This window comes from Cavia porcellus, unplaced genomic scaffold (genome assembly GCF_034190915.1).
Source record: "Cavia porcellus strain 051 isolate PalLab524CR breed Dunkin Hartley unplaced genomic scaffold, mCavPor4.1 scaffold_7, whole genome shotgun sequence".
Lineage (NCBI taxonomy): Eukaryota > Metazoa > Chordata > Mammalia > Rodentia > Caviidae > Cavia > Cavia porcellus.
This window is the reverse complement of record NW_026947490.1, coordinates 28,582,798-28,610,010: the sequence shown is the minus strand read 5'-3', so window position 1 is coordinate 28,610,010 and position 27,213 is coordinate 28,582,798. Positions and strand designations below refer to the sequence as shown.

Genomic DNA, 27,213 nt, shown 5'->3' with positions numbered 1-27,213 from the left:
GGGAAGGGAGTTACAGGCAAGGAAACCATACAGGCCACCGTAGTCTAAGCAGCACTGTTTAGTTGTCAGTGACAACTTGGGAAACAAAGGCACAGTCCAGAGTGCTCTGGGGCTGGAGGCTTGGCTCAGTCATCTTGGCAGGTGGGGGACAGTTTCACTGCGGCACTGTGGGAGGGGATGGGAGGGAAAAAGAGTTGGTGAGCTGGGCTGTGGTTCCCGGAGCTGCCTAGACCCTCTGCTGGCCCCTTTCCCTCCAGTACCTCTCCAGAGCCACCCCACCCCACCCCATCCGCCCTTAGTTTTCTGAGACAGGGTCTCACTATGCAGTTCAAGCTAGCCTTGAACTCACTGTGTAGCCCAGGCCAGCCTCAAGCTTGTAGCAATCCTCCTGCCTCGGTCTTCTGGGTGTTAGGAACACAGATGTGCACCACCACACCGGGTTTATTTTTTGAGACAGGGCCTCACTAAGTTGACCACTGTCATTTTCTGCCCAAAACTGCTCTGACTGGCTGATGGCTACGAGTAGTTGCTCACCCCATGGGGGGATGCTTTGAGCAGACTCAGGGCATGACTGGGGGTCAGCGTATTTTTAGACACTGAGGCAGCTGGGAAGCAGAGTGACCTAAAAGGAGTCATTTAGACCTGGAGCTCCCTTCGGAACCCCTCTGGAGGGAGATCTGCAGTCTCTGCTGTCTACTGGGGTGTTACCAGGGACAGAGACATCTGAGGGGGCCAGAGGTCACAATCAAGTAGGGACCAGGACACCCAAGTGGATGTCATGACCATGAGGCCCTGGGCTGGAGATCTGGGGTACCAGGAGCCCAGGAGGGCTGTGATCAGGGAGCACCAGGCCCACTGTGGACCAGATACCCCATCTAAGGCCATGAGCAGATGGACAGGAAGGAAGGGCTGGAGGCAGGGAGACCAAGGAAGCTGGAAAGAGCGTTCTTGGACAAAGGGGAAGCAGGGGCCAGAGCTGAGAGCCAGAGAACAGACTGGGTGTGGTGGTGTAGGCCTATAATCCCAGTCCTCGGGAGGCTGAGGCAGGAGGACTGTCTGAGTATGACTCCTTGGACTACATTCTGATAGTCTGGACTACACAGTTGAAGAACACCCTGAATACACAGTGAGACCCCCATCTCAAAACAAGTGCAGAGCTGGGGCTGGCTATGCAGGAGGAGGCTTCTCCTAGGCTCCCAGGGTCCCAGGGTCCTGGGCTCCACTTTCATTCATGTTTGCTTTCCCTCTGCTAACAGGGAGGCCTGTGCCATGCACCTGTGCCTGCCCAGGACTGGGGCCCATGCCACCGTCCTCCCAGGCCGGGCCTGGCCCTCACCTCGCACATCCAGCTTGCACTCGGCCAGCGCCTCCCCCAGCTCGTTAACGGCACGGCAGGAGTAGGTGCCTGAGTCAAAGGGTGAAGGCCTTCGGATGTTGAGCGTGAGGACCCCCTGGTGGTTGGTCATCAGGAACTTGGGGTCCTCACCGATCTCCATCTTGTTCTTCATCCACATCACTTTCGGCTGGAGCGGGGGGGGGGGGGGGGAGCAAAGGGCAGCTCAGTGGGGGACCCGGGCCTGGGCAGAGAGGGAGCCTCAGCACCTGGGCACCTGTCTCTCCCAGCACACCTTTCCTGCAGTGCCTGCTTGCCTCCCACCTGCCCTGGGGAATCTGGAGACCCACCCAGTCCAGATCCTCCCACCCCTGCTGTTTCTGTTTCCAAGGCACTCCTGTCTGTCCTTGAACAGGACAAGAGACACTGTGTCTCTCCTCAGAGGTCAGGCTGCCTGGAGGAGCTACTGCCTGGCAGGAAGACAGGACACCATTGTCTAAGCTTGGGCTGAGGCCAAGGAGAGAAGCAGGAAGTGGGTTAAAGTGAGCAAGTCTGCTGAGACTAGAGGATGCCAGGAGGAGGAGGCAGTGTGCTGGGCTCGGTTGTCATGCCAGTTTCTCCCCGAGTCCCACACATGCCACTCCAATGGGCCACCACCTTGGTACCTTTGGGTTGCCTCTGATGGCACAGTTGAGAGCCGCAGAGTAGCCGGCTACGACCACCCGGTCAATGAGGGGCGTCAGGAACTTGGGAGCCATCCGGAAGTCGTGTTCCTTGTACTCTAGTGGCTTGAGGGTGATGCCTGGTGCAGAGGATACACCCATCAGGGGGTGAATGGAAGATGCCCCCGAACTAGCCAGCCAAGAGACCCTGCTGCTTCCAGCCCATCCAGATGCCAGCAACTGGAGTCCGGGGCAGAGGCAAGGCTCAGAGCTCCCACTGGACCCAGTGCAGAGCCACAGAAGTGACTGGCCCAGGGGGAAGAGGCAGCACCTTTTTTTAGGATGTGGGCTGTGTTCTTGGAGACCCCAGGCGAGTCACTGAGCCCACAGTAGTTCTCACTGAACACGCGGAAGTAGTACTCATTGCCCACAATGAGGTCGGACACGGTGCAGCTGGTGTGGCGATTGTGTTCATAGACATTGAACCATTCCTGGTGTGGGGACAGGACACAAAGGGGACAGATACAAAGTGTCGTATGCAGAAGCCTGTCATGCATGGCAGCGTTTTCCAACAGGGAGGAACCACCCAAATATTCGTCAAGGGATGAGTAGAGGAACAAAATGTAGTTTAACAGCATAAAAGAATATTACTCAGCTCTGAAAAGGGTGGCAGCTGGGACACAAGCTAGACACACACAGCACATACTCTCTGCTTCTATTTAGAGGAAGTGTCCAGTCAGCAAATCCACACAGACAGAAGGCAAAGTGACCCTTGCTGGGGATTGGGGTGGGGTGGGAGGGAGATTGCTGATGGGGACAGGGTATTCTTTTTTGTGTGGTACTGAAGAATGAGCTTGGTGTACTCTCACAGCATGAAGCGGGCTCACCAGCACCCTGGCCCTCTCAGCCAGTGGTCCCTGGCCACTCACCATGGTCTTCTTGTCAGCTTTCTGCACAAAATACCCCGTGACCTCACTGTTCCCGTCGTCTTTGGGCGGCTGCCACTCTACCAGCGCATTGGTGCCCCACACCTCCTTCACCATCACATTCTGCGGGGGCCCAGCCTTTTCTGGAGGAAGAGGGGTTGTCACACACCAGCCCGGGGTCCCTCACCACACTTCAGACTCTGACACCTCAGGCCTACGCCCTGCGTCCTCCAGTGCCTCACCTTGTTGCCTCATTTGCAGCTTACACCCCAAACCTCTTGCCTTCTGCCCTTCCTGGACCCCCGCCCCAAATGTGACCACTTCCAATGACCCTGCCTCTGACCATGCCCTTTCAGACAAGAACCCTCTCCATCCCTGGCCCCACCTCTCTGTCCCTGGCTCCACCCCTTTATCCCTGGCCCCACCCTCTGCCCATGGCCCCACCCATCCTCATCTTTGGACACATGCCCTTGTCCCTAGTCCCGCCCATCCTGTCCCTAGCCCAACCCATCTTCGTCCTTATCCCCGCCCATCTCCGCCCTGGCCCCACCCCCTCCATCCTCCCTGCTCCCGGCCAGGCTGCACACCCACGACGCGGATTCGGATGGTGGCCGTGTCCTTCATGTTCTCGATCTGCACACTCAGCTCATACTCTCCTGAGTCGGAGCGGGCTGCTTGGCGCACGAAGAAGATGGTGTCCAAGTCGCTGGTGCGCACGTGCACGCGGGAGGTGTCCACGGGGGCCCCGCCCTTCGTCCACACTACCTGGGGCCGTGGTTTGCCCTGGGGGTCGGGCGGCGAGGTCAGGAGGCTCTGCGGAGCCGACCAGGCCCTGACCCACCCCGACCTGGCCCTGACCCCGCAGTACCTGGAAGGGGATCACCAGGTTGACCGGCTCCCCCACTTTGCGGATGTAGGTCTGGCGCAGGTGGCGGGGGAGGCGGATCTTGGGTTGCTCTGTAGCATAGACACCGGGCTCAGCGCGGGGCCTGAACCAGACCAGACCACCAAAGCTGGGTGAGGGCACTCACCCACAATCTCCCGGATGGTGACCGGCTGCAACAGCGTGGCCGGCTCGCTGCGACCCGCAATGTTGATCCCGACGACCCGGAAGAGGATCCTGGCCCCCGTGGGGAGATCCTTGACCGTGAAGCCGCAGCGCTCCACCGGCTCCTTGTTAGCGGGGACCCACTCGTCAGCTGAAAGTCAGAGGAGCCCCGTGGGCCTCGGAGCCTCCCTCCGAGCCCGCACCCCGGAGCCCAGCAACCTTCCCGTGGCCAGGTCCCTGGCAGCGAGGACTAAGTACCCAGCAGCAGCTTCTGCTCCCCAAGCAGGCTGTGACTGGGTTCTGAGGCCAGCCCACGTGAGTGCGATCATTCCTGCCCACTTTAGGGAGGGGGACACTGATGCCCAGAGGGGCTCAGGAGCATCCCGAAGCCACACAGTTCTGTTGCAGTGTTCAGGCCGCTGAACCCAGGGCCATCCGAGTCCAGAACACGCCCAAGCTCTGCTTGTTGCCTGGTACAGCTCCGAGGGCCAGGCAGCAGCTCTGTCCCCCCACAGAGTGGGAGGAGACAGGGGAACAGACACCACCTTGTCGGGGTCGAGACAGGGGTGGCGCTGGAATCACTGGATTCTGTGCCTCCTGTTTTGTGCCTCTCTGTCTTGGATTTATTCCCGTGGGCTGGTGAGCCTGGCTCTGGCTCAGGGTGAGGGGCAGCCGGGGTAAGAACAGGTGGAGATGGCAGGAAGAGGGTGGAAGCTGACAGCATGCATCGCCCCGTGCAGGGCCTCGGTGCTCCATCAAGATGGGCAAGACCTTCACCCGCTAAGATGATGGTGTCAGGGTTCAGGGACATGACTGGGGCTCCATGTCTCACAGTGAGTGGCAGGATGGGGCCCTAGGCAGGCTGGCTGTCAGTAGGAATGTGGAGTACAGGCATCGCTGCTGGGGCTCTGGGCTTCTGCTCCACACCCAACAGGCGTGTTTTCAGCAGAGGATGGAAGACATATGGAAATGTGGGCACCAGAGGGGTAGGTGGGAGACAGTAGTTAGCCAGGTGATTGGGTGGGTCTGTGGGTGGAAGGAAGGGAGGGACAGAGGCAGCAAAGAAATACAGGAAGATGGGGAAAATTGTTAGTGGATGGGTGGGTGGATGGATGGGTGGACAGACGGATGGATGGATGGGTAGGTGGATGGGTGTGTAGATGGATGAGTGGGTAGGTGAATGGATGGATGGACAGATAGATGGGTGGGTAAGTGGATGGATGGATAGTTGGATGATCCAAAAACTTCTCAGATGGAAAGAAGACTGACTGAATGGATAACTGTACGATGATGCACACCTGTCATCCCCGAGCTCTAGGAGGCTGAGGTCAGAAGATCACAAGTTCAAACTCAGCCTGGCAGTATAGCAAAATAAAGTTAGTAACTAAAATAAATGGCTGGAGATGTAGCCTTGGAGATGCCGAGGCTCTGGGTTCCATACCCAGTACTTCAAAAAAAGATGGGTGGCTGAGTGAGCAGGAAGAAGAAAACAAAACAAAGGAAGAAAGGAGGAAAGGGTGAGACGCAGACAGCGGAAAGCGGGAGAGGAGTATGGCGGGGTGCTGAATGCACAGACCGGCCGATGGCTACGGGAAAGGCTGGCTGGCCGAGTGGACAGATGTACAGACAGAAGGGAGGAGGCATACAGGTGCAGGGAAGTGGTTGGGAGGGCGGAGCAGGGCAGAGGGGACAGGCTGGCCCTTGAGCCAGCACCCAGGGCAAAGGGTAGACCTGCAGGGCTCTCCCAGGCCACCCGGCTGCCAGCCTGGTGAGGCAGTACTCACAGCCCTCCAGGCAGTACTCCACCAGGTAGCCGTCGATGCCACCTGCCCCGATCCTGTCTGGGGGCCGCCACTTGAGCGTAGTGGTCGTGTCTGTCACGTCCTCCACTGTCAGGTGCTGAGGTGCGCTTGTGGGTGCTGCAAGGATCCAAGGATGTGGGGGTCAGCAGGGACCAGGGGTCAGCAGGAACAGGCAAGGATCAGAGACAGGGTGCTGATCAGGGCAAGGGGTCTCTGTGGGCCGGAAGTCGGAGCACTAGTGTGATTGAAATGACCAGGGGAAAGAGAAGACTGGGGTTGTCTGGGACAAGGGTGGTGTCAGTCTGCAGGTCAGAGGCCATGGTAGGCAGAGCAGGGCGTCGGGACGGGTCCAGAGCGTTACCGATGGGCATGAAGGGCTTGGTGTTCATGCTGGGCTGGGAGATGCCGATGGCATTGACCGCAAAGACCCGCATCTCGTAGAGGACGCCCTCTATCATCTTGGTGGACTCGTAGGTTGTCTCCGTGAAAACCTCAAAGTTCAGCTTCATCCAGCGCTGAGAGCCCTTCTTTTTCCGCTCCAAAAGGTACCCTGGGGACGCCAAGCAGAGAGGTCCCCATGGTCGTGGGAGGTCACAGGGTTATGGGTCAGTTGGGATGGTGCCAGCTCTTCAAAAGGACCATGTGACCGCCAAGGGTCTGAGGCCAGTAATCTCGTGTTTCTCTTCAGGGTCACAGAGCTTTTCCAAGGCACTGCTTGAGAGTAGAGGTCAAAGAGTCCAAGTTGGGAAGGATTGGGAGTCAGGAGAGGTCACAGGTCTCAGGACTTGGGGCCAGGGATCATAGAAAACCCCAGGCCCTGGGGCGAAGTGACATTTATTCACAGACCGATGGAGAATAAATAATGAGAGGGAGGCTGGACAGGGTGCGGCATGCCTGTCATCCTGGCACTTGGGAGACTGAAGCAGGAGGATCATGAATTCAAGGCCAGCCTGAGCTACGCAGTGAAACCAGATGTCAAAATAAAATAAGAGTTGGGAAGGTAGCTCAGTGGCACAGGAGGCCCTGAGTTTAACTCTCAGAGCCATGAAAAATAAAAAATAAAACATGATGAGAGGCCGTGGGATCAGAAGGCTTCAGAGTTGGGAACCCAGCTTTGAGGGGGAGACTGGTGAAGAGCCTGAGAGCCGGAAAGTGGGTAAGAGTGACCCAGGCCCCAGGTCCCTGGCTCCCAGGCACCCACTCACCCGTGACCGGCTGTCCCCCGTCATACTTGGGCGGCTCCCACACCAGGATGGCCCAGTCTTCACCGACTGAGGTCACACGCACAGCCTCCGGGGGGTCCGGGACATCTGGGGGCCAGGAGAGTCAGGAGTACCCCGAGAGCTCAGGGAGCCACCCGGCCCAGCCCCTTTAACCCCCTCTGCTCACCCACAACCCGCAGGAAGATGGTGGCCACATCCTCGCCTGAGGGGTTGGTGACCTTGATGGTGTAGCGGCCCTCATCCACCCGCTCCGCGCTCTCGATCACAAAGCTGCTGCTGTCCACCCGCTGCTCAATGCGGATCCTGCCTTCAGTGGCTGAGAACACCTGGACACAGTCACCGGACAGCCCTGATTGCACACGCTGGCCCAGCCCTGACCTGCCCCTGCCCTGACCTGCCCCTGCCCTGCTCCACGCCTGCCAGGGCTGCCCGCTGTCACTCGGTGTGCCACACCCTGGACTCGGCACACAGACCCTCTCCACGGCCGCTCAGCCAAGCCATTCCTGTCTGAGGCCACCTCGGCTCCAGATACCAGGCCCATTAAAAGCACCATGCAGAGGCTGGGGATTTAGCTCAGCAGCATAAGCGCCTGCCTTGCAAGCAGGCAATCGTGAGTTCGCTCCCCGGTACCGATAAAAAGGAAAAAGGCAAAAAAAAAAAAGCATCATGCTGCTTTGTGAATCCCAAGATGTCCAGCCAGTCCCTAGCACAAGGTGCCATGCTCTCCCATAGCTTCAGCACCAGGATGGCTCACAGATGCATGGATGGATGCTAGGTGGGTGGGTGAGTGGTTGGTTTGATGGATATTTGGAAGAACAGTGGAGAGATGGACAAAATATATGAATATAAGGCTCAGAAGATCATTAGATTTCTGGATGGATGGATGGATGGATAAGTGGGTTAATGGATGGATGAACAGACAGATGGATTAATTCCCAGGTGGGTCAATGGCTGGGTGATTAATTGATGAAGGATGGATGGGTTTGTTAATCCACTGATTTAATTAGCTTTTTTTTGTATTGGGGATCGAACTCATGACCTTAAGCTTGCTAGGCAAGCCCTTATGCCACTGAGCTAAATCCCCAGCCCCTTAATTAGATTTTGGGTCAGTGGTTTGGAAGAGGCACCCACATCAGGTAATAGAAAATATAATCTCCAAAGTCAGGCACGGTGGTGCATGCCTGTAATCCACTCGGTGTGCCACACCCAGAAGGCTGAGGCAGGAGGATTGCTATGAGTTCCAGACCAGCATGGGCTACAAAGTGAGCTCAAGGCCAGCCTGAATTGCATAGTGAGACCTTGTCTCAAAAGGAGACATATATATATATACACACATTATAAATATATATATATATATATATGTATATATATATATATAACCTCCAATTTAAAAAACAACCCAGTGAAGAAGGAATACTTGTCCTTATTTCATAGCAGATGAAACTGAGATTCAGAGAGGCAAAGCAACTAGCCTAAAGTAACCCAGCAGGGCTAAGCAGAACTCAGGGGAGGCCCAACCCACATCATCTCCCTTCAGCCAGGTGGCGACAGGAGGCGGCTCCCCAGTGATGGCCACGTCCAGCCTCAGCTTGTTTCCAGCCACGACCACAACGGTGTTGTCGGAAGTCTTCCCAGAGCAGTCCAGGTGGATCTTGGGTGGCTCTAGAGGTAAGGAGGGGGCACTGCCACCTCAGGGACAGCAGGGGTGGGGCAGCTGCCCAGTCCCCCAGAGGGGCCCTGAGAAGTGCCAGCCCCTCCTCCCTTGCTCCTGGGGATCCAGGCCCCACCTCCCAGGGCATCGGCCGCCCCTCACCTTGCTTGGGGACGTACTCCACCTTGATTTCTGGAAAACCAAGGAGACTAGAGGTCAGGTCACCACCAGGCCCCCTCTGCCTTCACAACCCAGAGGCAGAGATGAGCATCTAGTGGTCACCATGGAAACAGGGTTCAGGATCATGAGCCCCCCTGCTCCCTCGAGGACACCCTCAGTTTCCAGGACTCTCACCGCCGTCCCCTGGCTCCACCCAGGAGCTCCCCACACTTGCAGTCATCCTGCTCACACACTCTGGGACACTCAGTCATGCAGTGGGGGCCTCTTGGGGGTCTGGGGCCTGCAAAGGTGCCCAGGGTAAGGAGAGGGGTGTCTTCACCCAGGAAGTTGAGCTTGGCAGAGAGGGACAGTGCGTAGCCATCAGGCACGAAAGTGTAGTCTCCCTCGTCCTCCGGACGGACGTCATCAATCACCAACTTGTGGACCCTAAGGTGGGAGACGGCAGGGCTCGGGCCAGCTCCCGTCCCTCAGAACACCCTCCTTGGTGCAACCTGCATGCCTGTCACTGCCTTGTCTTTTTGAGACAGGGTCTCACTGTGTACCGCAGGCTGGCTTTGAACTCATGGCAATCCTCCTGTCTCAGCTTCGTGAGTGCCGGAATTACAGGTGTGCACCGTCACCTGGCTAATGCAAAGGGTACGAGCCTGACATGTGTCATGGTAACGGAGGCCACCAGAGAACAGAACTCCTAGTGGTCCAGGAAGCAGAGAAAGCGGTGGAAGTGCTGGAGGGCACCATGTTCTACCAGCAGGCGGTTGAGCTCTGCAAACCTGGCCTTGCGGCCTCCCTCTGTCCCTGTCTAACGGTGGCATCTGTCCCCACCCCTTGAGTCTGGACCAGTCTGGGACTCTCTTTCACAGATAGAACAATGTAGGAGTGACAGAGGGTCCCCTGCTGGTGCCACAGGAGAAGCCAGGACTCCACAGTGGAGGACAAGAAGCCAGTCACAGTGACCAGAGTGGTGGCTGCCGAACTTAGCCCAGTGGACGTCCTGCCCAATCCCAGGCATGAGCAGCAGAGCTGCCATTAACCAGCCGCAGAGGCCCCAGAGAGGCCAACCCTGCTCTCTGCAGCCACTATCTTTGTTACGCAGCCATGCTGACCGCTGCCAGCCCCCACTCACCTGCCGACGTGGGAGATGGTGATGCGTTTGCTGGGCCGCACCTCCACCCCATTCTTGTACCACTTGCCCGTCACCTTCTCATCTGACACTTCACATTTGAACACGGCCTGTTCTGCGGCCTTCACTGTCAAGTCGGCGATGTCCTGCAGGACCTCAAGCTGTTTCTCTGGGCAGGGAGGGAGAACATGGGGCCGTCACCACTCTAGCCGGGCCCCAAGCCCCAGTGAGCACCCTCTGCACGCCCAACCCCGTGCAGGTGCTGCCCCCTTGGGCAGTCACATCCCAGTGTGAGCAAGGAAATGCCAAGAAAGGAGGGGGGTAATGAGGAACCACAGGGATGTGGAGTCTCCCGAAAGAGGCAGCTTGTGCCAAGGTCCTGTGGCAGGCAGATGTACAGCCACATGTACCGCGCATGCCTGACATATGTGAGGCTCTGGGTTCTGCACAACAGAGAGGGAGCAGGCTCACTTGCAGCCATGGAAGCCAGCACAGAACGGGGAGCCCAGGTCATAGGCACAGAGGGGCTCAGTAATGGCAGGGACCATGGAAAGGGCTGGAGAGGGGAAGAGATCTTACATTCACATCATTACTGTTGTGGTTTGGTTTTTGAGACAGTGTCTTGCTGTCATTCAGGCTGGCTATCAACTCATGGGGATCCTCCTGCCTCAGCCTTGCAAATCCTGCGATTATAGGCTGGCACGAACATGCCTGGCTCAAATTATTATTTATCTTTTAAATAAAGCAATTTTTTTGGGTACCATGAATCAAACTCACAACCTTGCACTTTCCAGGCAGGTGCTGTGTCACTCACCTATATCCCTGGCCCCAGCAATTCTCCTGCCTCAGCCTCCCAAGTGTGCCACCACCATGCCTGGCTTTTTTTAAATTTTTTTGTTAGTTCTTTGCGAACAGGTCTTGCTATGTAGCCCAGGCTGGCCTTGAACTCTGCTGTGATCCTCCTGCCTCAGCCTGCCCAGTGATGGGATTATAGGTTTGTGCCACTGCACCCAGCTAAATAGAGCAATGCATTTATACAATTTAAAACACGATCATAAAAGAATTTAGACATACAGAGAAAAATACCGCCCCCTCACCCACACGGATCACTGCCTCAAGGTGAGGTTAGCTCAGCTGTCCTCTCTGGGGATGGTGGGACGGGGCCGGGCCTCTCGGGATACCACCATCCTCCGCGAGCTCGGAGAAGGCGCAAGCCCACGCGGCACACAGCCTCTCTCCCACGTGCTCTGCGTCCTCTCCAGGAGCTCCCGGAACCGCGCACCACGCAACGGTGGCGTTGCCCGCGCTGCGGTGTCCTTCAGGGAACGACCAGGGAGCGCCCCACAGCTCCGAAGGGACTTGGTCTCCCTCCACCCCACGGCCGGCAGCGCCCCACAGTGTGAAGCCCAGTACATTCGCTGCTTCCCTCCCTCCTTCCTCTCTGCCTGCTGCCCGTTTCCCTGTTAAAACACGGTTTATTTGCTTTCATCCTGCAGACCCTTCCGGATCATAAATGTGAAACGGGACCGTTTGCTTGGCCCACAAATGCCTTGGTGTTGTTTTTTCTCTTTCCTTGTCCTTTGTATGGAATTAGCCACACACAGTGCACCGAGTCCTGTGGGCCCTTCGCCCAGCCTCCCCTGTGGTGACATCTTACAGAACTGGGGTCACTGTCAGGTGTGGTGGGCACACGCCTGTCATCATCCCAGCACTCAGGAGGCTGAGGCAGGATGATCGCCACGAGTTCAAGACTCACCCCGACTCAGAAAAAAGAAAAGAAATAATGGGGTGGGGGCAGAAGCTAACCCAGGCACTGACATGGTGGGTCCCGAGAACTGGCTCCAGAGCCTGACAGGGCTGACCAAGCCCAGTGCCCCTGGATGACTCCAGCAGGAATGCATGGGAGATGTGGGGAGGTGACAGGAGGGGGACAAGCGAGAGGAGCCCAGTGCCCAGCGCCTGGGGAAGGGAGGAGGGCACCCGCCCCAGCCCACTGCCTCACCTTCCACGATGAGGTCGGCCTCACACTGGCCGCCGTTGGTGATGACCTGGTAACGGCCCCCGTCCTCCAGGCTCACGTCAGAGTAGATGAGGATGTGGCGCTTGCCGTCCTTCTTGAAGCGGTACCGGGCCTTGTAGGAGTCCTCCCTTGTCAGCTCCACGCCGTCCTTCATCCTGGGCAGAGAGGATGCAGGAGCGGACAGTGAGGGCCAGCCCCTCCCTGGCCAGGTCCCAGAGGGTGTCTGGGGGGTAGAGACGACCTCGCCACAGGAGGGAGGCAGATAAAGCTCGGGAGCTGGGAGCAGAGAGGGCTTGGGGGCACGGAAAGAAATTGTGTGAGCTGGGTATGGCGGGGTGCGCCTGTCATCCCAGCACTCCGGGAGGCTGACGCAGGAGGATCTCCAGTTTTACCCCCACCTGGGCAACTTGGCAACTTAACAAGAATTTGTCTCAAAATTTAAAAAATAAAAATAAAGAGATTGCTTAAAGCAAAGGCCCTGTATTCAGTCCCTAGTATACCGTACAGAAGCACACACACACACACACACACACACACACACACACACACACACGCCAGGGTCATGGGGAGAGGACAGAGCAGGATGAAGCCCGAGGGTCTTGGAGGCAAGTGTCCAACACAGTGGTCTCTGTGAGCAGGGCTCCCCAGCTGGGACACCCCCTCCTCTACTTCCTCGTCTTTCAGGCCACAGCTCGGGTCTCAATGTCACCTCCTCCAGGAAGCCCACCTGCCCACCTGAGACCCCTCCTCCTGGGAAAAGCTGACACAGTGACTCTTGTCAGTTAACTCTTGTCAGAGTGGGGCATTATAGGGATGGATGATTTCACCACTTCTGCCTCTCTTCTCCCCGGGCACACCCCTCACCAGCCGACCTGGTTATAAACACCGTGAAGGCAGGTCCTGGCCTGGTGCCTCTCTCCCACTCACCTCGGACATGCAGAAGGCTGCAGCCAGAGGATGGGGCTGGGGAAGTGCCTGGCTGGTGAGTGGTTACTATGGAGATGGGCAAGGGTGAGGGAGAGGGAGGGATGGTGGATGAAGGGAGGGATGGAGGAAGGAGAGAGATGGAGAGAGCGATGGAGGGAGGAGGACTGGAGAGAGGAAGGGATGATGGGTGGACGAACCGAGGCAGGGAGGGAGACATGAAAGGGAAAGGGGGGATGGATGGACAGTGGGGGAGGGCAGGGGAGGGAGGGAAGGATGGGAGGGAGAGGCAGACATGCATGAACATGGGTGGGTAGGCCCAAGGATGGGGCCATTGGCTGGATGGATAAACACGCAGGGACACAGCAGGGGCCAGGATGGGCCGGTGTTAGAGGGCCCAGATGCGGCCTTGAAGGTCAGTATTTGCAGGGAAAGCCGAGGTGGCCTGGTTACTCTGACGAGAGGCTGGGAGCCCCAGGGGAGGTCTCAGGCCCCTGAAGACCAGGCCTGAGGTGCCTGCATGGAAACCAAGGCCCAGGCCACTCACCACATGACCTGGGCACCTTCTTCTGACACCTCCACCGCCATTTCCACCCGGTCACCCACGAACACCTGCTGGTCCTCAAGAGGTGTGACGATCAGGACCGGAGGCTCTGTGTGGATGGGACAGGAAGCAGAGGTGTCAGGACACCCGGCTTCCCCCACTCAACCACGCCCCACACGGTTCCCGCCTCACCTTTGACAAAGAGCTCCGTGAAGCACTTCTCATCCTTGACAGCCACTTCGTAGGCGGCATCGTCAGCCAGGGTGCACTTGTTGATGGTGAGGATCCGCTTCTTCCCCACGTTCTCAAACACGTACCTGGGGAGGGGCCCCGCTCACTGCTGGCCAGGAACTGCACCCCAAGCCCAGAGCCAGCCTCGCACGGGAAGAGACAGACGACCCCATCCACACAAGCCACCAGAGAGCCCATCTATGTCCACCCCACCCAGGGAGCTGCATTTCCCAGCCTCCATTGTTGCCAGGCCTGACCCAGGATCGAGACCAGGCTCCTGGAGTATGACCGGAAGTGACCAGAAGTGATGCTTCTCACCCAGAACCAGGTGTTTTAGGCTATTTTTTTCCAATACTGAGGATTGAACCCACTGAGCTACATCCCCAGTCCTTATTTATTTATTGATTGATTGATTGATTGATTGATTATCTTTTTGAGACAGGGTCTCACTATGTAGTTCAGGTTGGCCTTGAGCTCACTTTGTAGCCCAGGCTGGTCTTGAACTCATAATGATCCTCCTGCCTCAGCCTCCCGAGTGCCGGATTATAGGCATGAGCCACCACGCCCAGATTGTTATTCATTTTTTTATTTTGAGCCCAGCTCAGTTCTCACGTGGGCAGCATCACTGCCAGCTGATAGAAGCCCATCTGAACGCCCACCCTCTCTTCCTACCCCCCCCACCCCGCCCAGCGCCTGCCCCCCTACTTGCTGCTCGGCTTGATCTCCTGGCCATTCTTGAACCACTTGAGGGGAAGGTCTGGGTCACTGATCTCCACAATCAATTTGATCTTGTTGCCCTTGTCTACCTGGTAGGCTGGGTCCAGCTTCTTAGTGAAGGCTGGAGATGGAGGAAGGCAGAGCAGGGTGGAGACCAGAGGCCCCGGCTGCCCTAGCACCCCTCAAGGAGCCGTCTCCCTCGGGGTTCCCCGAAGGCAAGGCCTGGAGGCCTCCCCAGGACCGGAGACCCCCATCCCGGGCGGTGGGCTGCTGGGGCCTGGGCGCCACTGGCCGTGTGCTGACCTGCGCTCTTCTTGACCTCCACCTTGGCCTTCTTGAGCCGCTTCAGCATGCCACGCAGGTCGGTGATGCCATACTGGAAGGCGATCTTCTCATACTCACTCTTCTTCGCCCCTTTCAGGAGCTCCCAGATCTCGGGGGGGATGCCCAGGTCATCGTCATCTTTCTTCTTCTTCTTCTTTTCCTCCTCGACCACCTCCCTGGGGAGGGGGACACACAGGCGGATTCCAGAGCCTGTCCCCGCCCTCTTGTGTGACTGCCACCGTCCCTGTGCGCCAGACCTCAGCCTGGCAGCCAGGAGCTCCACCTTCCCCGACCCTCCAAGGACAAGCTGCTGGCCTTGTCCTTGGCACCCTGGGTTCTCTCCTGTCTCTCACTTGGCACAGATGACTGTTGTGCCTCTTTCTCGACGAGCTCCCCTTCTGGGAAAACCTAGTGCCCAAGTGCCCTTCTCTGGAGGTGTTCCCTGGCCCCCAAGGCAATGAGATGCCCTTGCCTGGGCTCCAAAAGGCCCTTGGGGACTCTCTGTCTCTGACCACACAGAATGGTCTCAACCTGTGTCCCTACCACTGTACCCAACCATTCCTCAACAGCAGGGACCTGAGAGCCATGCTCTGCCCCATCTCTGTCTGGTACCCAGGAGGCCTCTGCAGGTGGGTAGGAGGGACAGGAGGAGAGGACAGCCAGTGGGTGGGCAGGTGGGGGACAGCTGGGGATGCTGGATAAGTGGCTGGCTGGAGACAGATGAGCCAGTTACTAAGTGCAGCTGTCAGGGAGGTATGGAGCTAGACATGTGAGTGAAGGGCGGAGGGGCAGGGCAGAAGATAAGGAGTAAAGGAGCATGAGGACAAGAATTATGTGGGACAATGAGGACCTGCCACCATTCACCGTTGACAACACCAATGCCACATAGTCATATTTAACAAAGCTGCCAGGGTGGAGGGAGTAGGGAGGGGAGGGGAGGGGTCACCACTGCAGAGATGGGCAGCTGCTAGGGGTAGGCGGGCTAGGTGATACAGGGTGAGCACAGGGGGCTGGGTGTTGGGTTGGGTGGGGAAGGGATGTGGGTGCAGCCAGATGGAGAGGTGGGAAGGCAGATGGATGAAAGAATGTGGGGGGTGTGGCGACAGATATAGGGGTGCCTCCTTGGGTGAAGTGGGTGGATGGAGGGGGTTTGGGAGGGTGGAAGGGTGGGTTGACAAACAGATGGCTGAGTTCATAAGTAGACAGGTAGACAGATGGTGGGTAAATAAATGGGTGTGTGAGCCCAGGGACTGGCAAATAGGCAAGTGAGTGGCTGGGTGGATGGATGGGTAGGTGATTGGGTGGAGGGATGGACAAGTGGACCAGTGAGTGGCTGGAGGATCAGGTTAACTGGCGCTGAAGAACAGAGCAGAGTGGAGGTGAAGATGGTGGGTGCATCGGTGAGTAGCGAGTGAACCGCATGGCAGACAGGTGATTGGATGAGGCTGACCAAGGGTCAGTGGGAGATGATGGACAGGTGGCTAGATGGGGTGGGGGCCAGGGAAGACACAGACAGAGAAGGAGGTGCAGGAGGAAAGCAGGGGATCTCACCTCTTCTTCAGGAGGCCACTGAAATCCAGCTCCCCTGCATCTTCTGACTTCCCTTCACCCCTGCGGCCATTGAGAGGGGGTGTGAATCCCACTGAGGTGCATCCTGGAGTCCCCACCCCATACCCCAAAGGGGAGAGACTCCCCTGATCCTCAGCCCCAGGAAACCCTCTGTTCCCGGGGCCCAGTCACTCACGTGCGCTTGAAAGTTTCCAGGTTCTGCCCAGAGGCGTCCTGACGGGGTGCTGGGGACAGGGGCCGGAGGGAAAGTGAACTGGCTGAAGCCGGGCTTCAGACCCAGAGCTTCTGCCCGCCCTCTGCCTCCCTAAGGCCACCAGCCTCCTCCTGCACTGCAGCGCCCCCACCTGAACCAGAGGATTCTCCTCAGGCCCTGGCAACTTCAGTCAGTCCTATCCACTTCCGCATTTAAGCCCCTACATTCTGGGCTCAACCCCTGGAGACGATGCACCCCCAAACGCACATCCTTCCTGTCCATCCTGAACAGCTTCACCCATAACCTGTGTGTCCCCAGTCTTGGAACCTGGACAGCCTCTTTGCCCAGGTCTGTCCTGCTTCCTCAGAGCTGGGATCCCCCGCCTTGTCAGCCTTCACATGACTCTGAACACTTTCCCCAAGACTTGGACCCACCTCACCACACCCTCCTGTTCCTGGTGGGGACATCCGTCCCCCACCCCCAGACCCATGAACCTCTAACTCCTCTGTCCCCACCAGCGCACCCTCCACGTCGATATTGAAGCCACAGCTGTCGCAGGCGTCCTTGGCTTTGATCTCCAGGCGGTAATCCCCCCTGTCTCCCAGGACCACCTTCCCGATGTGCAGCTCCACGGTGTACACCTGGGGACAACCGGGTGGGGATGCTCATGAGACCCCAGCCACCGCACCCCTGGACCTCGCATGGAACTGTCCCCGAGTGCTCAGCCCCATCGTGCGGCAGAGGCTATGCACCCAGAGGAGGCTCCAACTATCCTACCTGCACAAGCTAAACTTTTGGGGGCCCACACTGCGGGCTCCCCATTTCAGGACACGAATATGGCTTTAGTGAAACATGGCCTGCCTGCTCTACCCCCACGCCCCCTCCCCTCCTGCCCAGCACGACCCCCATCCCGGCAGTGCTCCTCTAGGGGCTCCGGACCATAGCGGGGGCCCTGAAAAGCAGGACCCGCCCTCTGCCGCCAGGCCCCGCCCCCGCCCCTCCCCACCCTCCTCACATTGCTGGCCGCGTCGTGGGACTCCTTGAAGGAGAATCGGGCCCCGCTCTTGCTGTCCAGCTCCTGCCACTTGCCCTTGAACCACTTGATAGTGGGTTTGCCCGGGAGTTCCTTGCCGTTCACCTTGGCCACGATGATGGCATCCTTCCCTGCAGGGGGGTGGGGACGCCCAGGAGGGGGACCATGAGCTTTCAGATACGGGTCCTCCTCCCTCACTCCCAGGGGACCAGTCCCTGCCTCCCGCCTTGCACCCAGGGGTCCAGACCCTGCATCCCCCATCCCCCTCACCGGTCTCCACCGATACAGAGTCAGGCTTTTTCAGGAAAATGCCGGTGGGCTCCTCTGCTGTGGGGGACTGGTCCTCGGGCGGGGCTTCTGCGCAGGAGACAGGATTGGGAAGTGGGAGGTGGGCTGGGAGGGATAGCAGGCAGCTTTGAGGGCAGGGACTCAGAAGGCGCAGGGCACGGGGTGAAGCTCCTACGTCTCTGGGCTGAGGAAGAGCAGGTCCTGGACCGCAGGTCTCCTGGAAACCTGACCTACCCGGAGATGAGAGCTTGCACCCAGGCCCCCTCCAGGGGGCGCTAGAGAGTCGCGGGAGGCTGCGCAAGCGAGCAGCGCTCGTCCCTCTGTCGCGCTGCCGGGTCAGTTGCAGGACAGAGAGCAGGACTAAAGCGGTTCAGGTGCAAGGGGAGTAGGTGCAGGGGCCGTGGGCACCGGGGACGTGGCCGGTCGGCAGACTCAAGGAGGCCACTCACCTTTGGGGGGCTCCGCAGGAGCCTCCTTAGGAGGGGCTTCTTTGGGGGCATCTTTGCCTTTGGTGGCCTTTTTGGCAACTGTGCAAGAGGAGATAGTAAAAGTCCAGGCCTGCTTGACGGCCCCCTCTTCCAGGATAGGGGGTCCAGGCCTAGCCTCTTCCCTCTGCTCCAGAAAGCCCCCATCTTAGGTGTAAATTTATCTCCAACCCAGAGTCTGGGGTCAGGTTTCCCAGCCCAGGCTGGCCAGGGCCTAGCAGCCCAGGCTACCCAGCCCTGACCTTTTGGTTCCGGGAGTATAATTAGCTTTTCCCTTGGGCTGGAAACCAGACACCTTCTGCTGAGCCCAGCAGCCTTCCCCGGGATGCTGGCTTCTGGCCCAAGAGGGCCCAGTCATAGCAGGTATCTGGACCCTAACCCGAAAGTGGTTCACCTGCCACCTCGGGACCGCATACCTCACAAGGGTCGTGGGACCTGTGTCTGTCCTTCAGGCTGCCTCACAGAGAGAAAGCCTGATCCTCATATAAAGACCTGGCCTCTGGTCCCAAACAAGGTTCCCAGACTCGACAAGGAAAAAAGATTCCAGGAGACTGGGGATGTAGCTCAGCAGTGGAGCTGGCACCTGTGTGTGACCAGCATTACACACCCCCCAAAAAAATTTTTAAAGAAAGGAAAGGGAAGTAGGCCTCTTAATTCCTGTGTAAGGGAGCCCAGGTTGCACAGGAAGAGGGTTCTCATCCTTCTATGGACAAGATGGGAATCCTCAGCACCCCTCATCCTGCCCAACCTCTCCTAGTGGATGCCACCCCACAACAGAGGACCCCATCACTCTGCTGACTCCCCAGCCTGCACACAGGACCCTACCCCCATGTCGGACAGAGTACTCTAGTTTACAGAAACTCTCCATGTCTGCCGGAGATGTGGTCCCCAGACTCCCACACAGACAGTAACTCCCTCCCTGCGGTGGGAAGGGGCTATCCCCACCCTACACACACGAGGGACCTCTTCCATTGCTCCTAAGGAAGGGAGCCACCTCTGTGGACAGATAAGACACCCCATCCTCCCCAACCCACAGAGAGACAGGAGGCCCCGAGCCTCATACAGAAAGGGGGCCCTCATCCCCTCTGAGGCAGGGCCCGGAGCCACCTGGTTTGGCCTCAGGCATGTCCGCAACTTCCTCCCGCTGGGGGGACCAGACCACCGCAGCTGCAACTCTCCGGCCCTCAGGAGGACAGGTGGGGCCCACGGGGAGCGTTTTTAAGAAGTTAGGAGACTCCCAGGAGGCTCTGGGAGGCCCAGACCTCCGCCCCACATTCCGCCTTCACGCCCTAAAGGGCGAGAAATAACAGGTGGACAGAGACAGCTGAGTGCCTGGTCCCCAGGGAGGACAGGCTGGGGGGCTTGGCCACCTGGGTGAGGGAGGAGACGCTCCGCGGGACCCCAGGGGCCTGGGGAGCAGGGGTCTGCGTGCCTACACTCCTGAGTTTAGGGGCAAAGGAATGGGGAACCCAGATTTGGGGTTCAGAAGAGAGGGTGGAGGAGGAAGGAGGAGGGGGAAGGAAGGGGAGGAAGAAGGAGGTCGTGGAGCTGGAGGAGGGTGGAGGGAGGGAGGGGAGGAGGAGGGTGGGGAGGAAAAGAGGGAAGAGGGGGACGAGGAGGGAGGAGGAGGGCGAGGAGGGAGGAGGACGAAGGAAGGTGAAGGTGGGGGTTCCGGGAGGGGTAGACAAAGCGAGGGGTCTCGGGTGAGTGTAGCTGGCACGGGGAGGGGTTGGCGCGGGGAGAGACAGGGTCCGGAAAGGCACCATTCTTAGATCTGCAAGTCAGGAGTTTTCGGGAAACCGGAGCCGGGCGGGAGAGTCCGGTTTCCCCGCAGAGGCAGGACGGCGGGCGGGGGGGGGGGGACCGGGGCGCCGCGTCCCCGAGGCCTGGAGCGTGGCCCGGGCTGTAGAGCGGGGCGAAGGGGGGCACTGTGGTCCAGGCGGGGTCCGCCTGGGAAAGAACGCGGCCCAAGGGACCCACAGCGACGGCCAAGTGCCGCCACGAGCTCTTCCTCCGACTCTCCCGTCTTGCTCTCTGCCAAAATCCCCTACGAGCCGGAAACTTCCCCGCCTCCAGGGAAAATCTAGCCAACCAGGAGGCGGCTTTCGTGTGACGTCAGGGGTTGCCTGGCAGACCGCCCAGTGGCTCTCCCGGACCCCGCGAGGTTTTTGAGTGGCCAGTGCCAGCAGCCGCTAGCCTGATGGCTCAATACAGTGAGAGAAAAACAGAAAGACCTAAAGAAAAGAAGGTAGACACCCAAACAGAAGGGAAAACGAGGAAGAGGTGGGGAAGAACTGTAATTGGCCTCAAAGGGAAACAAAAATTAAAGACACTCCCCCCTCCGCCCTAGCCTCCTTCTCTGGATTCTTATTTCGGCGTTCAGTGCTCAGCCAGCTGTGGCCTGTGACCGGAATTGCCTCTCTGATCTCCGAGCTCATCTTCTCCTGGCTGTCATGATGGCTCATTGCAGCAACAGATTGTCGTCCCTGATAAAGGACACCTACACTTTTTGTACCTTTATTTCTTTTCTGTTTTTACTTCACATTTAAGTGATGATGACAACTTCTGCAGAGGGTACCTTCTTTGTAGGAGGAGGCCTGGGGAGGACGCTGTGTAGCCCCCCTTCTCCTGAGGGTGGGGCCCTGCATGGCCTCTGCCGCTTGCAGTCCTGGGCCAAGGAGTGGACCTCCCTCAGTCCTCCATGCCCTTTTCTCTCTCCAGGGGGTGGAGAGGTCTGAGCTGCTCGGCCTTTTGCTGTCCTTCTGCTCTCCCACTTTCCCACACAAACCAAACTGTGATCGGCCCACTCTTCCCCTAGCTGGCCTGGCTGAGTCCAGGGGTGCTGGGATCCACGTGACAGCTCTCACAATTCCTGCAGCACAAGTTAGGTTTGCACAGGGCTCAAGATGCAAATGGTCAGGGCCCAACTGGCAGCTGGGCCAAGCCCTGGGGCAGCCTGGAGAACAAATGCCCCATTATGAAGGCCCCTGTCTACCTCCAGCCTCTGCACACCCCACTGGGGCTGGATTGGCTGATTATGCAAAATCTCCCTATATCAAAAGGCTGGTAGCAAGACAAGGTTTTCCCTTAGAGTACTTAGGTGAATCTAAGAAGACATCACGAGGGACCTGAGTTCCCCACTCAGGATGAGGGGCTGACAACTAGGTTAAAAATTGCATGGTTGGGCTGGGGATATAGTTCAGCGGCACAGCGCCTGCCTGGCAAGCACAAGGTCCTAAGTTTGATTCCTGGTACAAAAAAATAGTCATACAGCCAAGGGTGGTGGTGCACACCTGTAATCCCAGCATTTGGGAGGCTGAGACGGGGGATTTCTGTGAGTCCAAGACTAGCCTGGGCTATATAGTGAGCTCAAGAAGTCGGGGATTTAGTTCAGCGGCTTAAGTGCCTGCCTGGTAAGCTCAAGGTCGTGAGTTCGATCTTTGGTAACAAAAAAAAAAAAAAAAAAAAAAAAAAAAAAAAAAAAAAAACCATAATGAGCTCAAGGACAGCTTGGAACACATAGCTGGACTCTGTCTCAAAATAAAAATTGCCATAGTAGGGGAGAGGCGGGCTGCCACAGAAATCGCCCAGATGTAACATCTTTGGTATGGGTATACAAAGGGCACGCCAGGAAGGCAAGGGATGCGCAAGAACTTGGGCTGCTTGGGGGTCTCTATGTGGCTGGACATCCCAAGTTTGACAACAGGGTCCCAGTTCTATCCCAGTTCTAAGTCTCACTGAGTCTCCACCCATACCCCGACCTAACAAGTCACTCCAGACATGGCCAAAGGATTCCAGAGGGACCCTAGCTGGGACTCCAGACACAAACAGCTGAAAGTATAGCGGTTCTAGAGAATGCGGGGACCTCAAAGATCACAAAAGGATCTAGGGGGACAGATTTGCCAAATCACAGAGGCACAGAGCACTGAGGCCACATCGGGCTCCCAGAGGGCCCCAGACATAACTAGGAGATCTCCAATCCTACGAGAACTCAGACAAGAGAGGATCCAGGTGCACTGACCCCTCCCCCTGTGTTGCAGAGGGCTAGGATTGCTGGCAGCGCTCTTCCTGGGGTAGTGATCTGTGGGTGCCCCCACCCTGGTGATGTGGAGGGTTCACGTACACACAAGGGACCTCAGAGGTTCCCGTCCTGGATGCAGAACCTTGGCTATCACAATGGGATCCCAGAGGCACTGGGGTTCTGGAAGCACCGCCCCCTACACACACACACACAACAGAGTAGTCCTTCGGGTCCTGCGATCCAAAACACCACGCTCCCGCGGATCCCATGCGGGACAGCGATTCCGGCGCCACCGGCCGCCCGGAGCTCGGCTCAGGCGCGGCGTGCGGCCGGCAGCAGCGCGCTGTCGAACTGGTAGGTGAGCTTGCGCTTGACCTTGCGGATCTCGCCTGTCTTGGCGTAGTTGCGCAGCGCGCGCGCCAGCTTCTGGTAGGTCATGCGCTTGCGGTTGCCCTTCTGCTGGCCCCAGCGGCGCGCCAGGAGCTCCTTGTGCTTCGAGGAGAACTGGAAGACGCCGGCGCCCGGCTCCACCCACCACACGCACTCGCGCATGTCGCCCCGCGTCAGCAGCCCCAGCAGGAACTGGTATAGGCGCAGCTTCTTGCGGGCCCCTGCAGAGGTGCGGGTTTACGTTAGGGGGCGCTCCGGGGACCCACCCCACCCCATTCCGGTGTCCCGGCCCAGACACGTGGGCGGGCGCAGGGGTGCAGGGGGTGACAGGTGCACCTGGCTCGGTCCCCAGCCCCGGGCACAGTGCGACTCCCTCCCAGAAGCTATTAGCCGTAGCCTCCTCCACCCGTCTCTCCCGTTTACTGCTCGGTGGCGGCGGCGAATTGCACCAGCAGCCCCTGTCAACGCCAATGGCAGCAACCTCCGCGGAGCCTGTAGCTCCGGAGTGGGTGTGGATCCCTTTGGCCGCTTCTGCAGGGTCTCAGAAGATGCCAGGGCTGCAGAGTGGCACTGGAGACCTGAACCCCACCTCTGCCCTTTTCCCTAAAGCCGTGTGACCTTGGTGGGGCAGTCCGACCCGAGTCTGCTGGGCCATAGAGAAGATTATGTGCGCGCGTGCGCGCGACTGTGGGAGACCCCTGCTGGAGCTCACCGTCCTATCCCAGGAGACAGGGACGATGGTGGATGGGAAACCGAGGCCGGCTAGGGAAATCACTGTGACGGCCATCCCCTTGTGCGGACTGGAAACCGAGGCACAGAGGACAGGGCGCTTCTCCAAGGCCGCGCAGCCTTCAGAGTTGGGAAAAAGAGTGGCCCCTCCCACATTGCCCAGGGTCCCTCCCATCCCCCCACCTACCTGCCTCAGAGCCCCTCCTCTCAGGGCTGCTCCAGAGGGCCTCGTCTGACTCGCTGTCGGAGACCTCCAGGGCGGGGCTGTCCAACAGCAGGTCCTCCTCCTCCGACAGCGCCGGGCTGGGGTACGGGGCGTACGCCAGGGGGCCTAGGGTCTGCGGGAGGCCAGGGTCACCTTGCATCCGGGACCGTTTCCTCCCCCTCCTCCTTGCTTGTCAGCGGCCCTCCCCACTCAGCCTCCTGGCTGCGCATCGCTGCCCGGGACCTGCGTGTTCCTGCCCTGTGTGCTCTCCGCACCAACCAGGCGGATCTGGCTGCGGGCTCTGGTCTGGGAACGCCCTGCAGCCACGGGAAGTGGGAAGCTTCCACTCGGGGAAGTGGCCGGGGCCACGGGTTTGGTTGTAAGCTGCATTGGGTGGACGTGGACGTAGATGTCTTCCTGGTCCTCACCTGGCCAGTGAAGTCCTCCGTGGGGTATGTGAGGAGGCTGAGCCCAGGGGTCTCCAGGCTGGGGGTAGGCTCGAGGGTCCCCACGGGGCTGTAGGCAGAGGGGCCGTAGCAGAGCTGGGCGGCCTGGGGGTGGCCAAAGGTGGTTGCTGCCGGGTCGAAGACTTCATAGGGGGTGGCCGAGACAGGCGGGGCCTCAGTCCAGCCCCATAGGGAGTCTGGGGAAGGATACCACAGAGTCAGAAGCCCTTCCCACCAGAGCTGGCACAGAGGGACCATTGTGAGCTGTGCAAATGTCCAACCCCAGGATTTGCATGAAGAGCAGGTGGGTGGGAAAGGAAAGGGAGGTGCCTGGGCTGCCACCGGCTCTGGCTGTGCTAGGTGAGACCACTCCTTGGGTCTCAGCTTCCCCACCTGAGAAATGGGCCCAAGGTCCAGCCATGGTCACTCACCGGGAGCCCCCTCTGAATCAGGGTAGCTGGAGTGCTTGCAGCTGTCCAAGTCATAGAAGATGCCATCTGGACACTGCTGGGGGGTGGGACAAGGTCACCTCAGGCTTTGGAGCCCCCTTCCTCTCCAGACCTCAGGGAGACTCCCACAGAGATGGGAAAGGAGAGGAGCAGCTGAGGAGAACACAGAGACAGAAAGAGACAGAGAGACCAAGACAGGGCAGGAGAGATGCATGGAGCCAGATGCTCTGGAGAGGGAGACGGTAGCCAGCTCCTGGTCAGCAGGCCACGGTGCCTGCCAGGGTGGGTGTGGAGGGATCCCAGCTTGCCTTTTATAGCAGTGGGGTCCCAATGCTGCTGCTTTTCTTTATTTGTACCCTAGGCTGGCTTTAAATTCACAGAAGCCCTCCAGCCTCAGCCTTACAAGTACAGGCGTGTACCACCACACCCAGCTGCTGATGATTCTTAAATCTGCCTCCCTGCTGGTCTGCTTCTTGTCAAGAATCATGTGTTGTTTTAGTCATGGAAGTTCAGAGACTGATATAGGTCTGTACCGTCCCTCCAGCCCAGTGGTCTCTTCCTGTTTACCCAGGAAAGCTGAAAACATTATGTCTGCAGGAGCCTGAGCCAAGAATCATTCGAGTAGCCCTGTTAATGGCTCCAACCTGGAGGCAGCTGAGGTGTACAAAAGTAGGAGGCAGGAGAAGCAGACTGGTATGATCAGCAGGTGGAGTACTACACAGCAAGGAAGAGCAACAGACTGTTGAGAGGCCCAGTGGGACCCACTGCATAAGTAACTAAATTTAAAGTTCAAAAACAGGCAAAAGCGGGGCATGCTGGTGCACACTAGAGATCACAGCACTCTGGGAGGCTGAGGCAGGAGGATCAAAAGCTGGAGCTCAACCTGGGCAATAATGTGACCCTGGCTCCAAAAAGGGGTAAGAGGGGATGGAGCTGTCTGTGGTGTGAGAGCCCTGGGTTCAATCCTCAGCACCACAAACTTCAAAATCAGCCGATGGTGCAAAATGCCCCAGTGGGGGTTGTCTGCAGGAAGGGAGGGAAAGTTCTAGAGAGCGATGGAACATTCTGGGTCTGACCAGTGCCCACACAGCCAGGTACACAATTTGAAAACTCCCGGCTATGCACATAAGCAGTCACTGTTTCTGGCTTGGGAGTTGTACCTCAAGAGAAAAAGAAAACCCAAACCAACCAACAAGTCCAATGTGGTGAGCACCTGTAATTCCAGGTGTTCAGGAGGCTGAGGCAGGAAGATGGAAAGTTTGAGTCCTGCCTGGGTAACTTAGCAAGATCTTGTCTCAAAATAAATTTTAAAAAAAATGAATATAGGGAACATAGCTCAGTGTGAAGGCGCTGGGTTCAATCCTTAGTACTACAAAAAGTACAAGAAGAAAGAAGGGGAAAACAATCCTTTGTTGAAAAAAACCCAGCAAAACCAGAGGCCAGGAGGGGGTATCTCCCGAGGATTATCTACTGTGGGGGGGGGCTTGGGCTCCGGGAGGCTGTGCCTAGTTTCCTGTGTGTCTGAAATACTCCAGGATGAAAATTTTAAAAGTCTGCCCCTCCTCCACCCCCAAAACCGAGGGAAAGGAGGGTTACATGTGGGACAGAGACGCAGGGTCCCAAGGAACAGTCTCAGAGCCCAAGGGGGAGATGCCAGAAGAAAGAAGACCTGAGATGAGCAGGGCAACAGGAAGGGGAAACTGAGTCAGGGAGCAGGGACCCACTCTGAGGGAGCTCACAGTGGGCGTAGGGGCCCCTCCCACCCCTCACTGGCCCTGGGAGCCTCCCTCGACTCACCAGAAAGCTGAAGTGTGGCCCGTCGAGCCTGGAGGGGGAGAGACGCAGGGGCATGTCAGGGCCGACCTCAGCCACCTGGGCTGGCGGGAGGAGGCGGCAGCTGTGACCACAGCAGCTCTGCAGGCTGCTGGGTGTCCCTGCGTGAGAGCAACCCCAACACCGGGACAGGAAATGGGGGGCAAAGGCCAGGCAAATGTCCCCCCCTCCTCGGGATTTGCATAGATAGACTTGGGGGGAGGCAGGGAAAGTGAGGGGGAGAAAGTCCCCCGGGAGGAGGTGAGGGCATGGTGGAGGGCCAGGCGGCAGCGGGCATCTTCACAATGGGCCCAGCAGGAAGCGAAGGAAGGCACAGACCCCAACATGGCACAGGGAGGCAAAGGTATTTCTGGGGCCCCAGGGGTGGAGACAGGACTGAGGGGCAGGAGAGGGAGCCAAAGGTCAGAAAGAGGACGGAGACTCATGCAGTGAAGACACAGAGATGGAGATGGGCCACCCGAGAGGCTAGGGGCAGAGGAGCAAGCAGGTGTCCCCTGGAAATGGACCCTTGGGGACCTGGGGAGACCAGGCTGGGAGGAGGGTGGAGGCCAATGGGGGCCCTTCCATCCCACCATCTGGCCTTGGGTGGGGCAGACTCCCCCCAGGCTGAGGGATGGGGGGCAGAGTGGGCAGGGGTCCTGGGCAGCTGGGGGCACTTACTGTGTAGCCTCCAGAGCGAGCATGGTGCTATGGGGTGCTGGGCTTGCTGTGGGGCTGCAGCCACCACCCCTATATATACCTTGGCCCAGCCCCGGGGAGGGGCAGGGGTGCTAGGCCCTCCTCAAAAATCCCCTCGGGGAGGGGGCTGGATTGCACAACGCTGGTCACGTGTCAGAGAGGGCGGGCCTGGCTTCAAGGATTTGGGGA

At 58.4% G+C, this 27,213-nt stretch overlaps 2 protein-coding genes across 7 annotated transcripts; both read right to left on the bottom strand.

The window, feature by feature from the left end:
- Nucleotides 1-40: 40 nt before the first annotated feature.
- On the bottom strand, nt 41-19,576 carry Mybpc2 (myosin binding protein C2). The gene is made up of 28 exons (XM_003465411.5): nt 19,381-19,576; nt 18,238-18,315; nt 17,771-17,857; nt 17,483-17,631; nt 16,991-17,108; nt 16,450-16,498; nt 16,257-16,316; nt 14,685-14,881; nt 14,370-14,502; nt 13,626-13,750; nt 13,437-13,542; nt 11,948-12,120; nt 9,949-10,114; nt 9,145-9,251; nt 8,808-8,837; nt 8,517-8,656; nt 7,161-7,320; nt 6,977-7,081; nt 6,133-6,321; nt 5,754-5,888; nt 3,953-4,120; nt 3,790-3,878; nt 3,509-3,704; nt 2,925-3,064; nt 2,327-2,486; nt 1,999-2,135; nt 1,337-1,523; nt 41-165 (listed from the first exon to the last, which is right to left on the bottom strand). Exons 1-28 carry the CDS (start codon nt 19,397-19,399, stop codon nt 155-157), a joined length of 3,414 nt encoding a protein of 1,137 aa, XP_003465459.3. The 5' UTR covers nt 19,400-19,576; the 3' UTR covers nt 41-154.
- A 977-nt stretch (nt 19,577-20,553) lies between these two features.
- Nucleotides 20,554-27,088, bottom strand: Spib (Spi-B transcription factor). Of its 6 annotated transcripts, none has more exons than XM_003465484.4 (6): nt 27,007-27,088; nt 26,311-26,338; nt 24,496-24,568; nt 24,047-24,261; nt 23,601-23,751; nt 20,554-22,905 (listed from the first exon to the last, which is right to left on the bottom strand). In XM_003465484.4, exons 1-6 carry the CDS (start codon nt 27,027-27,029, stop codon nt 22,607-22,609), a joined length of 789 nt encoding a protein of 262 aa, XP_003465532.2. In that variant the 5' UTR covers nt 27,030-27,088; the 3' UTR covers nt 20,554-22,606. The 6 variants fall into 6 exon arrangements, with proteins under 6 accessions (XP_003465532.2, XP_013003332.2, XP_013003331.2 ...); XM_013147878.2 differs by having other exon boundaries at nt 24,496-24,571; nt 27,007-27,059; XM_013147877.2 differs by lacking the exon at nt 27,007-27,088 and having other exon boundaries at nt 24,496-24,571; nt 26,311-26,938.
- Between the last annotated feature and the right edge of the window lie 125 nt (nt 27,089-27,213).